The sequence below is a fragment of the Acipenser ruthenus genome, chromosome 11 (assembly GCF_902713425.1).
Source record: "Acipenser ruthenus chromosome 11, fAciRut3.2 maternal haplotype, whole genome shotgun sequence".
NCBI classification, from domain to species: Eukaryota; Metazoa; Chordata; class Actinopteri; order Acipenseriformes; family Acipenseridae; genus Acipenser; species Acipenser ruthenus.
In genome coordinates this window covers 29094768-29110132 of record NC_081199.1, presented here as the reverse complement: position 1 = coordinate 29110132, position 15365 = coordinate 29094768, and the positions used below count along the sequence as shown (strand labels likewise).

Genomic DNA, 15365 nt, shown 5'->3' with positions numbered 1-15365 from the left:
AATGGCCACTCTAGTGCACTGGGGGTTTAAGATACTGTCTGTCCTCTAAATCATTGCAGTTTACCAGTTTCTATTTGCATTATTCTATGGTAGATGCCCTCTAAAGCTAATACGACTTATATTAATAATATTAATAATTATATTAACTAATTAAAATTAAAAAGTCATCATACTGCACACAATTTCTTTAGTTTGTTTATAATAGTATACCATTATTTGCATTAGTGGTATATAACTGACCTTGGGCTCTGGGCACGTTACTGTTGCTGTGGTCAATTGTCTACATGTTATGTTGCACATTCATAATCTATTATAATTAAAGTGGTGTCCAGTTCTTGTCCAGTACTGTGGTATACTTATTATACATGAAGGGATTAGGATGATCAAGGAGTTAAGGATATGAGAAGCAATCCTCCCAGCATGGTGTTACTAGTCTTTTGCTGTTCTAAGGTCTAACAAGCCTACTAAATGATTACATTCCAGTAGAGAGAAGAGAGGAGTGAGTCCATGGCACTGGCCCTTGTGGTTCCTTTTAAAACCATGTTTGCTTTGACAACTAATATTCCTCTGTAGACTGTAAAAAATTTAGTTACTCCACGTACTAAATTCCTCATGACTATTAACCTAATCTCCCATGACCTTTACGCAAACTGAACTGTGGCCAGTATAGGCAAATCTGCCTCCTCTCCAAACAAAACACTTTATTATTGTACAAAACTCTCAGCTTTCTGCTTTATTGTCATCTAATATACTTTTGAAGCTTTACTCTATTCATATTCTAGCCAATTAAACAAGTGGCACTTGAAAAAGGCTGAGAGCAATCTCGTAACGATTCATTCAAGTTTCCATGCTTCACATTTAAAACTTTTTTTTTTTTGTTCTGGTATGGAATTAAACTCCCACTACATTGTAAATTTTACTGCACACCAATGAATAGTAAGTGCACTCACCGGACTGATTGCTCCCAAAATGCATTCATTTTCAACACATTTTATTTAGATCAGCCAGGCCGGACAATGCTTGGATGTTCTACATCAAATCTGAATTTCTTTTCTTTGGTTTCACTTCATATGGTCAGAATAATACGTCTCATTACAAAGATATTCACTGAATACAATCTGCTTCAGTTTCACCGACACCAGCAGGATTGCAAATGCAAATTTAATAGGGGGTGTGCAGCAAGTCCACCGTTGCTGTTTTTGGTTAGCTACACAGATTTTGTTTAGTTTTGCTACACATGTAGCAGAAAAGCGGTCTTTATATTTTAGAATCGTTAGAAATCTGCATTAGGAATTATTGCGGTTTGGATTATCAAAGTAGAGTGAGTCATTTGGCAAAACATACTGTAGCAATGTTTCTTTCTGCAAAGTCAGCACTCCAGACAGTACTATGTAAGGGTTGTAAATCTATCCTATTTTTCTTCCTCGACCCTGGCTTTTCTGTTTCATGCTGACAAATCTTATAAAAGTATGATATTTACTTTATATCTATGCTACATTAAGTTTAATGAAAGGGTTAATAGATGTTGGCACTATAGTAAATATGTGCAGATTTATGCTGAATTTGAAATGTCATTTCAAGTGGGCTGGCTCATGCTTGATTTGAAGTGCTGCCAAGATATTAGGTTTTTGGTACTTTTGAGTGTGTATCAAAATCAGATCCAGTGACATATTCAAGTCTAATATACACAATTGCTGTGAAAATGGTGCTACAGTGCAAAAGACCTATGTACCATAATATTCTACACATAATGTGCACCCTGTGTATAATGCACAGATATATGCAACATGGACATGTTGTATGTTACACTAGCGAAATACAATGACATGAAATACTATAACTAATATCTTGCAGAGCTTATGCATTATGAGCAGATTTATATGACACACATGCATGCTCCTAAAATATATACAATGGTGTGTGCTATACTGACAATATGGTAGCAGTTGTACTAAAAAAACACGAAGTGCTGGGTTGACGCTTTTTGGGGATAGTTCATTTTATCTATATACATACACAACCTTGACAGTCTCAGCAAGTTTAACTAGAAACAAAGTACTAAGAAACATAGTGTGGGCTAAATCCAACACCGATAAAAAGTTATTCCCAATAATGACGGACGTTTACTAATGGGTTGACAAACCCTGTAGGTTCTCCAAAACCTTGCCACAAACTGTAACATAGGAATTGTGTAGCTGTAAACAATAACACATACTTCAGACTTAGATTTAATGTTAGAAAATACAAACTTTCCTGCATAACCATTTTAAATTACTGATAATGTTTGTACTGTATTTTAACAGTTTACCATCAATGTATGCCATACAATTGTCAACATATTTCAACACTGTAACTATTTTTGTTTCTTTCCAACAGAAAGTGAGTAACAAAACTGAACTTTAAAAAAAGTGTTGTGTGAAAACGGCTTGCCAGGTTTCACAGCATATTCATTAACACTATAAACCTGATGCCGACTAGCTATATGATGGGAATGAATGGGCTTTAGGTAGTGAATTCAAAAGCATTTGGACAGATTTAAGGAAAATACATTTAAAAGGGGAGCTTACAAATGTTAATATAAATATAGTATTCAAGACAACTTGTATCTAAGTAGATTTTCATGGTCAAAACAATGTTGCTCCTATTTATGCATAAACAGCTGACATTGCTAAGGATCTGCTCAGGATTTCCTTTTTTGGTTTTTATACAACCAACAGGTCTCCTCTGAAAGAGAAATGGTTTCAGTTTCAATCATGTAATTTAAATTTATTTCAGCATTATATTTGAATAGGTTTCATGAGAACATTGAAGGCACTTTGTTACAGCTATCATCGGTGTTAGATATCACTGAAATCTAGCTTGTCTTAATTTTTCCTCCCACCCAAACCAACATCTGTGTTTCAGCTGTTGTTTCAATGGGAAAAATGAGTACATGAGAATGATTTATTATGGTTTTTTTGAGCTCCTCAAAATAAAGGCCAAAAATAAATGCCCCTATGTATTTAAGACAGACAGCAAATAAAAGTCAAGGAAAAAGAAAACAATATGTACAGTAATGACATTGTTTCGAGTAGTCTAAAGGATATTTGTTGCATCTTGCCCTGAGGGAACCTTAACACTATTTTACATGTACAGTGGTTTGCAGAGGTATTCAACCCCCTGCAAAGGTTTCACATTTTGTTGGTACCTGAGCGTACTCCACGACGCTTTCAAATTAGACTTTACATGTAGAATCTACACAAACTACTGCACATTGATAAAGTTAAAAAATGCATACAGAATATAAATAAGTAAGATTTACAGAGAAAAACTGATTAAATCTCAGTTGCATAAGTATTCAACCCCTTTGCTACTGCAGCCCTAAATCAACTCAGGGGGAAATGATTTGTTTGAAAGGTCACAGAATTAGTGAAATGGTTTCAGCCTGTGTGTTTTCAAAGTGGTTTAAATTGTAGATAATTTCCCTCAGGTACCTTATATAAAGACTTTCAAGCTGCAACTCAGATAGTGATCCAACAAAGCAACCATGAAGACCAAGGAGTTTTCGAAACAAGTCAGGGATAAAGTGGTAGAGAGGCACAGAGCAGGACAAGGTTACAAGAACATTTCAAAAGCGCTGATTATGCCTCTCAGCACAGTGAAGTCCATCATTAAGAAGTGGAAGATGCATCATACCACCCAGACACTACCCAGATCAGGTCGCCCTCCCAAATTGAGCAGCCGGGCAAGCAGGAAACTGGTTTGGGATTTCACTCTGAAGCCAACAATGACCTTGAGAGATCTGCAAAGTTCTGTGTCTGAGATGGGAGTCAGTGTTCACACATCAACAATAAGCCGGTCCCTACACAAAGCTGGCCTGTATGGACAGGTGGCAAGAAAACAGCCATTACTCAAAAAGCCTAATCTTAAAGCACGTATGGAGTTTGCGAAAAAGCATGTAGATGGTACTGCAGACATGTGGAAAAAGGTTTTGTGGTCAGACGAGACAAAAATTGAACTTTTCGGTCTAAATCCCAAGCGTTATGTCTGGCGCAAGCAGAACACTGCACATCACCCAGTCAACACCATCCCAACTGTCAAGCAGGGTGGTGGCAGCATCATGTTATGGGGATGCTTCTCTTCGAAAGGGACTGGGAAGCTTGTCAGGATAGAGGGGAGAATGGATGGTGCAAAGTAAGGCAAATCCTTGAGAAAAACCTGTTTGAGTCAACCAAGACGGGAGGAAATTCACAGGAGGCTCGCCCAGTGTAAAGCTAATCAGGAGGTCTGGATTGGGGGGGGGCATGTCCTGGGATGCTGCGCAGAGCTCAAAAACCGGCTGCGCCACAGCTCAGGTTATTGCAATGCCATTGACATCAAGCATCCACTCTGCAGAAGCTACTACCATGGAACCCTTTAACTGCAAGATGGTGCCTGTGAAGGTGATTGCCCAGCCAGGACCGTCGGAATGGCTTGGAGTCGCTCGGAGGCCAGGACTTCAGAAGCAAAAGAACAGAAGTAGGTCAGCTTAGGGGATCTGGATCCCAAAACAGTATAGAGAGGGTTACCGTAGAGTAGTACATTCCTGAAGCAGGACGTTCCTTTTACTGGGACTAGTGCTCGTCATTTTGTGTGGCAAACTTTTATTTTTAGTTTGTTTTGGTTTCTTTATTAAATGTGACACTAGGGTTATCACTGTTGGTACCCTAGTGTCAGTACTGTGCTCAAAATAAATTTCACCAGCATTACCATAAATAAACATTCAATGCTGTAGATGATAGACCATTTATACCATGTTATTAGGTTTAATGGAAATGCAGGATAAACAATAGAGCACATGTATGTGGATTTAACGGCTCATTATGGAATATCAGAATAAGTACTGTGACAGGCATTCATGTCAACAGCTGTTAATTTATTTTTAACAAATACCGTGAATGTGAATAATGTTATCAAACCCCACACACAAACTTTCTAGAAAATGTAGCTCCATGGGGTCACCAATACAAGGAAGATAGTGGTTTCACTTCTGGCATTAGCTCACACATGCAGGGGGTTATGGTAAGTAAGTCAGGATAAAACTTTTTTTTTTATATATACTTTTTATAACTTGATAAATGTTCTGCTTTGTTTACGTAGCTGATTTATACACAACTTTCATTCCGTTGACCTAATCGGATCATGTAACTTTACTAAGAAGACAGTTACACAATTGTTTCCAAAACTCTGTAAGAGTTAACTCTGCACCCATAATGTGACATAATGTAACCCATACAGCAGTGGAGAAAACCATTTAGGCTACTTACAGATATGTTTTCCACTTTGCTTTTTTTTAATAATTGCAAACCATCTGTCGCTTACAGTCTATTTAAAAATGACATTATAAATGTGTCTTTTCTGACCACCTTAAATGCAAAGGCTTAAGACATAACTACAAAGAAATTCATATTCATACATGAATGTATATTTATACTACCAACATGACTTAAATAACCCTTTTGCACACAAACAACTTTTGTAAATAACCCCCACAGTGTACATCTTCGACAAAACATATTGTAAATCCAAAACGCTTTGCAATACCCAGTATACTGTATTCCCCCAAATACGCTTTATGGAAAATACTTACTTGTCCACTTCAGTCTCGTGTTTCATCATTAAAGATAATTCTGGAACCTTCTGCTTTTAGGTTAAGGAGATAAATGAGTGAACTATAACTATAAAAGTATTTTTAAATGTTTCCTAATGTCTGGCCATTACACACTGTATACATTATGTTCTAACCATTTGAATGGAATATCTCTAACTGTATGAATACACAACACTTTCTCTTTTGTCAGAGCCTTGTTCAAAGGATTTAACTCTTTATGACAATCTATCCAAAGTTATAGGTCTGATTATGGTATTCATTTGAAAGTTTGAAAAGTCCCGAGCCCTATATGGTATGAAAAAGAGTAGAGTTTGGCTTTGATGTGATTTCCAGCAGAAAAGTCCTGCCAATGCATCATTTGTGCAAGTCAAGCTCTGTATCAGAAAAAAATGTTGTTTCTTTGCCTTATTAGACTTAAGAAGTAACATGTTTATGTAGTCTTAATTAAAGATTCTTTACTGTTTAAATATATTTATACCCACACAAAACAGCAGTTTTATATGATGTAGCTGAAGTTACAATTGAAACATTAAATTAAACCGTCAAGTTTTATAGTGACTGTACACCAAAAGGATACACTATATTGTGCAGTGTTCTTTTCTTATTAAACAGACATAGTGTATGAAACTCTAGTCACCAGAATTGTATTCACATAAGGAAATGTCCACATTCCTCGGTATATTAACTTTAGAGGCTCAACTCTTCCCATAATACTGTCAAAGTTAATTCAAACAAACAGCCTCTACAGTATGATAAGCAATCTACAAAAAAGAAAAAAATACCTACTACCTTGGTAACAGTGAACCAAACAGAAGGTTTCAATAAAACAGGGAAACATCTTAACAGGTCATCACATGTCTCTAGTATATCTGTCTGGTTTTCAAACTTACAGTGGCTCTCAAAAGTATTCACCCCCCCTTGGACTTTTCCACATTTTATTGTGTTACAACATGGCATCAAAATGGATTTAATTAGGAGTTTTTGCCACTGATCAATACAAAAAAGTCCATAATGTCAAAGTGAAAAATAAAATCTACACATTGTTCTAAATTAATTACAAATATAAAACAGAAAATAATTGATTGCATAAGTATTCACCCCCTTTGCTATGACACACCTAAATAAGCTCTGGTGCAACCAATTGTCTTTAGAAGTCACATAATTAGTTGAATGGAGTGCACCTGTGTGCAATTAAGGTGTTTCACATGATTTCAGGTTAAATACACCTGTCTCTAGGGGGTCCTACAGTTGGTTAGTACATTTCCTAATAAAAACTACATCATGAAGACTTAGGAACATTCAAAGCAAATCTGGCATAGGGTTCTTCAAAAGCACCAATCAGGGGTAGAATATAAGAACATTTCCAAGGCACTGAATATCCCCCGGAGCACAGTAAAGTCCATTATTAAGAAATGGAGAGAATATGGCACAACTGTGAATCTGCCTAGAACAGGCCGTCCTCAAAAACTGAGTATCCGGGCGAGAAAGGCAATAGTCAGGGAGGCCACCAAGAAGCCTATGGCAACTCTAAAGGAGTTACAGTCTTCCACGGCTGAGCTGGGAGACACTGTGCATACGGCAACAATAGCCCGGGTGCTTCACAAAACTGGCCTTTATGGGAGAGTGGCAAAAAGAAAGCCATTGTTGAAAAAACTCACATCAAATCTCGACTAGAGTTTGCCAGAAGGCATGTGGGAGACTCTGAGACCAAGTGGAAGAAGATTCTTTATCTTTTTGGCCTTAACGCTAACCACTATGTTTGGCATAAGCCTAACACCGCACATCATCCTGAGAATACCATCCCCACGCGAAGCATGGTGGTGGCAGCATCATGCTATGGGGATGCTTCTCTGCGTCAGGGCCTGGAAAGCTTGTGAAGATAGAGGGCAAAATGGATGCAGCAAAGTACAGAGAAATCCTGGAGGAAAAACTGCTGAAGTCTGCAAGAGACCTGGGACTTGGGAGAAGATTCATCTTCCAGCAGGACAATGACCTCAAACAGACAGCCAAAGCCACACTGGAGTGGCTTAAAAACAAAATGTTCAATGTCCTAGAGTGGCCCAGTCAAAGCTCGGACCTCAATCCAATTGAGAATATGTGGAAAGAGTTGAAAATTACTGTGTCCAGATGTGGAAAGCTGGTAGAGACTTATCCAAATAGACTCATGGCTGTAATTCCTGCCAAAGGTGCCTCTACCAAATATTGACTCCAGGGGGTGAATACTTATGCAATCAATTATTTTCTGTTTTGTATTTGTAATTAATTTAGAACAATTTGTAGATTTTATTTTTCACTTTGACATTATGGACTTTTTTGTGTTGATCAGTGGCAAAAACTCCTAATTAAATCCATTTTGATGCCATGTTGTAACACAATAAAATGTGGAAAAGTCCAAGGGGGGTGTATACTTTTGAGAGCCACTGTAACCCCCACACCGTGTTGGTGTTCAAAATCATCCTATTTGGTTCAGTCTGCCTATCAAAAATTGGATTATATTGTGACATTCAGCTTCTTATAACCTGTCTGACAATTCTCTAAAATGGCACCACCTTTTGTGAATGTTACTATAAATCCCCATACACAGCGTTGTACTGTGAATATTTCAGAAACCCTACATTTCTTAGAAAAGTGATCAATGTAAAACACAATTCTTCACAAAAAAAAGCTTTAAGATAAAAGAATAATATTATATTCATATTTATTGGTCCTGAATATTGTGGATGATGTGGAAGACTGAAGAAAAAATGCAAAACCATCCGTTAGCTGTATCAGTTTCCATCACGGTGCTAGCACCAAAAGGAAACAGTATCATTTTTTTTGCGGAATAGGCTCTCCTGCCAGGTCAGTTCTTGAAATAAAAATGGCGCCGAGATCTGTGCGCGCAGTGATTTTGTACCCTCGTGGGCAGGTATGACTGCGTCACAGACTCGGCTGAGCACCTTTGTTTTATCTTATTCAGGTTGTGTGTCTTTAGGAGGTAAATGCTCATTCGGGAATGGTTATATTTCGTACTTGAAAGGGAACCACAGATAAGAGGTTGAGGAAATCCAGGGATCCCCAAGTGCTGCACGATGCTGTTGTTGCTTACCAGATGGAGCATAGGTTAATCAAATTGACCCCTAAATACCAGAAATGTCTATGTACTCACCAAGACATTGCATACTGAAAAAGAACATTTTCAAGCCATTGCATTTTTTTCACAAAGTGATTTAATATAGGCAAAATGTAATCCATACACTTCAGATTATTACAAAGGAATATATTGAACTGTGTGCTTGCCACTCTGGAGCTCACATGCACTGACATCAACTTTTCATAGTGTGTGTTCTGTTCATATCAATATCATTAACATTCACAAATCCATTGACTTATAAAAATAATTGGTAAAGATTAATGTTTTAAGAAAACTGTGCAGTTAACCATACTTAATTTCAGCACACTGGTGAGTTCATTTGTGATAAAACTGTTCCTTTCAATTTGAATGAATTTGCAAAATACAGTTAAAAATACAAAGCTTCTTTTTAAAAAATCAACTTTTTTTGGCCACTAAAATAGCTTTAGTATATAAAAGATAAAATAAATTGTGGATAACTGATTTTTTAAACTACATCCACAGTTCTATATAAACTGTGATCATTTGTAAATTATATTAAAGTAAGCTTGTTTTGTAAAATACAATAACGGAAGTCTGTAATACTGAACTTATATATACATTTAAAAACATTAATACTACAAAAGCATACACGCATTTGACTACAAGTGCACAAACCCTTTAAGACAAATTGACACTTTGTACTGTATGTTCAGATGTTGAACAGAATTATAATGGTAAAAACTGAAGAAAAGTTAATATTTGTTTTTCAATCAAGAAACTTCATGTTTGGATTACTTTAACAATTGTTATTTAACTGGGTTTTAGTAAATCTATTTAAGCATTTCTGGCCTGGCCAACTAATAGTTTTGCCAATTAATTTTTGTGATGTGAATAAAGCCAGGATGTGTGCCAATTCAGTGTTAAAAATGCATACTGTTAACATAAGGTACATTCAATTACAGCTGCTAAAATGTTGAAATTGCCTGCAGTTTCTATTGAGTATTTAACTAAGCTTTGTAGTGGCAATATTACAGGTCACATACTATTTGGGATTTTTAAGAACTTGACCGCGGTCAGCACAAACCTTGTATTTGAATCTGGGTTTAAGGTCCAGATTAGTGTAGTTTTATACAGGTGAACTATTCAGTTCCTCTTTTCCATTAACATATGGTTCTGTACTTAATGGTCTGATACTGCCATAATCTATCAATTTTGCTTTTATAGGCAGAAATTATCATTACTTTAGACAGAAACATTCAGATTACCTCAATCCAGTCATAATTCATAAAATAATGCTAAGTTAACAGTGGTGGTATTAAAGAAATACAAATTAGTGCACCAAACATTAACACCCAGTCTTTACTGTAAATGCACAAATATTAAACTGAATTGCAGTTCTGCAAGGCCAAAGACCGAGTGTATAGTCATATAAAACCTGGTCTGGTTTTCTTTAGGGTACCACTATGGGCTGCAGTGACAACTGTGTTTTTCTAAATTATGAAATAAAAGTATATATTTTTCATTCTTTTTGGATACTGGGCAGTTGACAAGTTCGAAGAATGCTATTATTTGAAAATAAAAAATACCAAAAACTATACTATGGAGTGATGACAGTTAAGGTTTCTTATAGTGACTTTGACAAAATATTCTACAAAAGGATGAGCTCACTTTTTTGTATGCATAAGATATTTAAAAAGTGCTTTCTGGTGTAAGACGGTACTCAGACCAAGTGTAATATGAAACATAGAAGGCAACAGACATTTACAGTTCATCAAAACATTAATGTGGAAAACCTTCAGTAATAAAACGCACCCTGACAACATACAGTCAAACCTACCAAAATCCTTATAGCAACACTGGGCCTTTTTCACAAAAGTTTTGTAAATATTTATCCTTAAAGTTTTGTAAATATGGCCCAGAACCTTTAAAAGTAATGATGATTAGAAGCGAGCTGAACATATGGCAACGGAAAGATAGTACGACAAGTAAACTAAACTGTTACTGCCAAGTTCCTTTTGTTATCATAAGACATGTACTGTACATAATTAAAGCTCGCAGTTTGGTCAGACTTGTCCTGTTTATGGTGGAACAATGACTGTACAAAGTCTGAGTAAGAAACCAGCGTATCCTCCCTATTAAATTAATTACACAGGTGACCTTTACTGTGAGCATGTACAGCTTGCTCAATCCTTGAATGTAGTGCTTACAAAAAAAAAAAAAACATTTTGTGAGACACTGTTACTGTACACATTTGAAGGTGTAGTGTTTGACACAGACTTTTAATTTAAAGATGCAAAACCTTGCATCTAAACTCTCAATCAAAATGTGCACTTTCAAAACATAAAACATGAATACAACAAAATGTCAACTTGGCATCAGCAGCGACTGTCTAGGGGGTCAAGAAAAAGCACAGTGCCTTCTAGTGTTAGTCCCATTTTGAACCCCTCCTGTAAAACAAGGAAGAAATAAGTTAACAATCAAAAACATCTGGTTCATTTCTCAATCTGAACAACTGCCAAATGTTTTAATAATGCTGCCAGGGGAAAGAGTTTTGAGCCAAAACGTTGATCTGTAGGTTGAAACAATAAATGGTTCTCAGGGTGGGGAAAGCTGTGAGCATTTAACATGTATTTCTGTTACAATAAAAAAAATGAATGGCGAGGGGGACATACTGTATACATCAGGAATCAAGTAGGATTAGGGGCTGTAGCATGTGTTTAATTTGTTTTTAGTTTAAAGATGCGAATACACAACATGTAAAACACTGTTCATTTCAGCTACGGTAATATTTTATCGCATGCTGCTTCTTGCCTCATAACTTTAACTCTCTTTTATCAAAACTTTATTTCTTTTCAATCAGATGCTTTACTTTCTTGCGGCCTCTCATCAGACTTTAGCATATCCTGTGACACCGGCTTTCCAGATTATCTGGTCTCTTCATCTGAGGGTATTCCCCGTCATGTATTCATAGCATCTTCCATGTGGTAATATTTTCAGTTTGTATACGCTTCTTTTCCGATTGCCTGTGACCTGATTGTATTCCAGTTCTTTATTTCACTTGGCCTTTCAGTCTTTTTAAACCATGACTTCATTGAAATAAGTCTACTAGAAAATGTCTTGGTGTAAATATAAACATTTCTTGTATACTGTAGAACATGTTCAAACTTTAAAATGACCCCTCTGTGGTAATGCATTCTAAAGAATCATAGATATTGTAGCATTAGCCACAGCTGACAGCTGTAAGCATTCCACATCTGCTTTTACTCAAACTCGTAAGCCCCAACAAAACAAACACCCTCTTTTGCACACTCCTTATCAACAAAAAGTAAAAACGCCCGATTCTAAGAAATCAGTAACGCATAAGTAATCAGCAATGTTGTTACTGTGAAGCTTGAGATAACAACAGTTAAAATACTACAATACTTGCGATTAATTTATTAAAAAATAAACAAAAAAAAACAACACTATTTGTTACTCTTTTAATTATGGCACTGTGGCAATGTGCCCCGCCCCTGTGTGCATATTATGTGTTGTATGTTGCGTGCGTGTGTAAATGTTGGTGTATAGTCATTGGTACACGGGATATAAACGGGTGCGTGTTTCACGTGTATTTAAAAAGTGTAGATTTGTATTTAGGCACGAGGAGGGCACAAATCACTTCACGTGCTGGTTAAAAGTAATATGTGAGCACGGGGTTGCACAGAATTAATTCACGTGCTGGGATTCAAGTGAATAATTGATTAGTAATTGAATCCCAGCACAACAGTATATATAGATGCACATTTCATTCAGTCGGGGTTGGGTGTTCGGTGAGTGGAGAACGAGTGTGGAGAAGGAGAAACTAAATAGTAAAGAAAGTAAGAACGTAAATATAAGTGTTTCACTCACCGTGTTTGTTTTGTTTGTCTCTTTATTTTGGCGTATAGTGCTGTGTCCTGTTTTTGTGTTTAAAACCTTTTATTTTCTGTTCTGTTTATTAAATGCTGAGCGAAAGCATTAGTAGTAAAAACTAACTTTACATAGATAAAGGGGTTGACCTTATCAACATATACCCAGCTGGGATAAGCCACAGGTGGATCTCTTGTTGTGATATTACAGTACCAGGGAAGTCACCTGGATTCCAGCAACCTCTTATTTTTACTGGGATAACCAAGACTACGTGAAGCAATTCAGGGTTATTCCACAGTGCTGTAAAATACTTTAAAAAAACATCTGTGATCAGGATATTTTGATATTTTCCATTTAAATCTCTTTCACAAGATGTTTTTGCACATATATTTTTTAAATGTATACATATTGTTTAACTGGTATGTTTAATAAAATCTCCTATGTCAGTAAAGTCCTAAATGCCGACACAGTAATGCAAGGAAAGTGTTAATATAGGTTAAATGGAAAAGTGTCTTCTGTATTCATGTAAATTCCTGTATTTTGAGTATGTAATTTCTCATTTCTAAACAATGTCCACCAGAGGAAGAATAATATAATTTAAATGTGCATTAATAAGCAGTGTAATAATGATGTTTATAGCAAACATTCCTTGACAAGATTAAAATTGATATAGTATAAATTCCCAGGTCTTATATGCCTTTGGTTAGGATAATGTTCTCTAACCCTGAGGGGACAGTTACCTCCTGGATGGATATTTCCTTCACATTAGGTTAACAAAAATTGTCAAAAAAAGAGATAGGATGACTGAACAATTATTTTCCACCAGTTTGACGTTTTCCTATACTTTATGTCGCTTTTTATTACAAAAACTTAATCGACTGTTCAGGGTTCTCCCCAGGAATTCTGTACAACTGGGAGCACTTTTAACGGAAAAATAAACTTGCCATACTTTAAATATATAATACAACAAATAATTTGAATAATGTGTTGTCTTTCGTTGACTATATCTGGTTGCGCTTTTTTATGTTCTACATTTTCTTTTTCATTACTGTTTTTTATTATTGTAAATGACTGTGCTTATTTAGGCACTTTACGATTTGACTGGGGAAAGATAACGTAGGTTTATTGGAGTTCACAAAAAAAAAAAGGTAACCTTTTCACTTCCTTTTTAGCTCAGTTATTGAGCTTATTGCCTCATTAAATTGTTTTTTAAAGTTAAGTTTTCAGAGCATTTTGTTAATGCACGTTGTGACAGGGTGGCTAAGTGGTGACATCAGGCCAGATGCAGGAAGGAAAAACTGACACCAGGTAGGTACTGCAGGACCGTGTGTCGTTTATTTTTAAATAACAAAAATCCAAATAAATATTTAAACAAGTCACGAACACAAAACACTAAACAATACAGGTAGCCTTCACTGATCCTGTATTTATCTGCTATTTTAAATTTCTCTCTCTCTTCTCTGCTCTTGCTCTCGTTCCTCCTCTGAACACCCACCACCTGAAGAGCTGCAGGTTTATATATCGTGGCCGAGGGATAGTAATTATTCAAGTAATTATTCTATTACCCCTCGGTCACAATCTGCACGAGTTAATTAATCACTCCTGGCAGAGGACGAGCACTAACCTTTTGTTAAATAAACAATAACAAAACACGCGGCGCTTCGCTGTCATATAAATACATAAATCATAAAACAAACAAATACAAAACAATAAATTGCACAGGGGCGGGATAAATTGTCGCGCGAATGAATGGAATGAAACTGACCAATCAGAAGCAAGGTTAACACCCTTGAAAGCTATGGCCTTTCTTTTTTTTATGATAAATAATGTTTTGTTCAATAAATTTTTCTGTGGCACAAATCTGTGACAAAAAGAATGTCTTTACATACACATAAAGTGAACATATGCATAAAGAGATTCACCAAACAAACAAAAATATTATCGAGGTCCTACTATTCTATATGTTGAAAAAGAAAGCCAGCAATACGTTTGCATTCTATGTGACACATCCCAACATTACCAAGTTCAGTTTGATTACACCGTGTAACAATTTATTTATTTTTTTTTGGTTCCTGGGTAGTAAGTGTTATTTCCTAATTGCTTATGCCTCAAAAGTATAGAAAATGGCTATTATTCCCCACAAACTTTGCTTTTGTGACCAGGACAGTGATATTTTGAAATTGACCTATTTTCCAGAACATTCCAGATAGATTCAGTGCTGAGTAAACTTGGAGTAACTTCTAGAACTTTCTAGAACTTTCCAGTAATATAAATAGTAGTATAAATACAGGGGCCTTAAGCCCACCAGTTCAGTTTAGTTCCAGCTGCCTAAGTGGATACATATCTGCATTTTTCTGAGATGGCATCAAGGTCATAGGAGACTTCAAAATGATGGCATTCCTGATGGGTCTCCAAGGCGGTTTTACCAAGTTTCCCTGCTATCTTTGCATTTGGGACAGCAGGGACACCAAGGCGAACTACCACAGGCGGGACTGGCCTCTTGGGCAGGGAGAGCACCACTTCCGTAATTCACGTGTAGAATATTGAACGGTTTTGCTCCTATTATTATATGGAGATATACATTTGTATAACGCATACAAATAAGCGAAGAATACAATAACCATACGAAACCCTTGAGAGATAAATAATGAAAAAAGTTTGAATATAGCGTGCCTGGTCTGGAACAACAGGTGTGAGTAATGTAGAGAGGTGAAGGGAACCTGTATTAACGCTGTGCTGAGGTGTCAGCGTTTT

General features: G+C 36.3%; 1 protein-coding gene across 14 annotated transcripts in view; it reads right to left on the bottom strand.

The window, feature by feature from the left end:
* Window positions 1–8811: 8811 nt before the first annotated feature.
* Window positions 8812–15365, bottom strand: part of LOC117426111 (PTB domain-containing engulfment adapter protein 1) — a 141995-nt gene continuing 135441 nt past the window's right edge. For all 14 annotated transcript variants that reach the window (XM_059033607.1, XM_059033610.1, XM_059033606.1 and 11 more), the window contains one exon: window positions 8812–11170. In XM_059033607.1, the coding sequence (XP_058889590.1) occupies window positions 11099–11170 (72 nt within the window). In that variant the 3' untranslated portion in view covers window positions 8812–11098. The remainder of the gene's footprint in view (window positions 11171–15365) is intronic.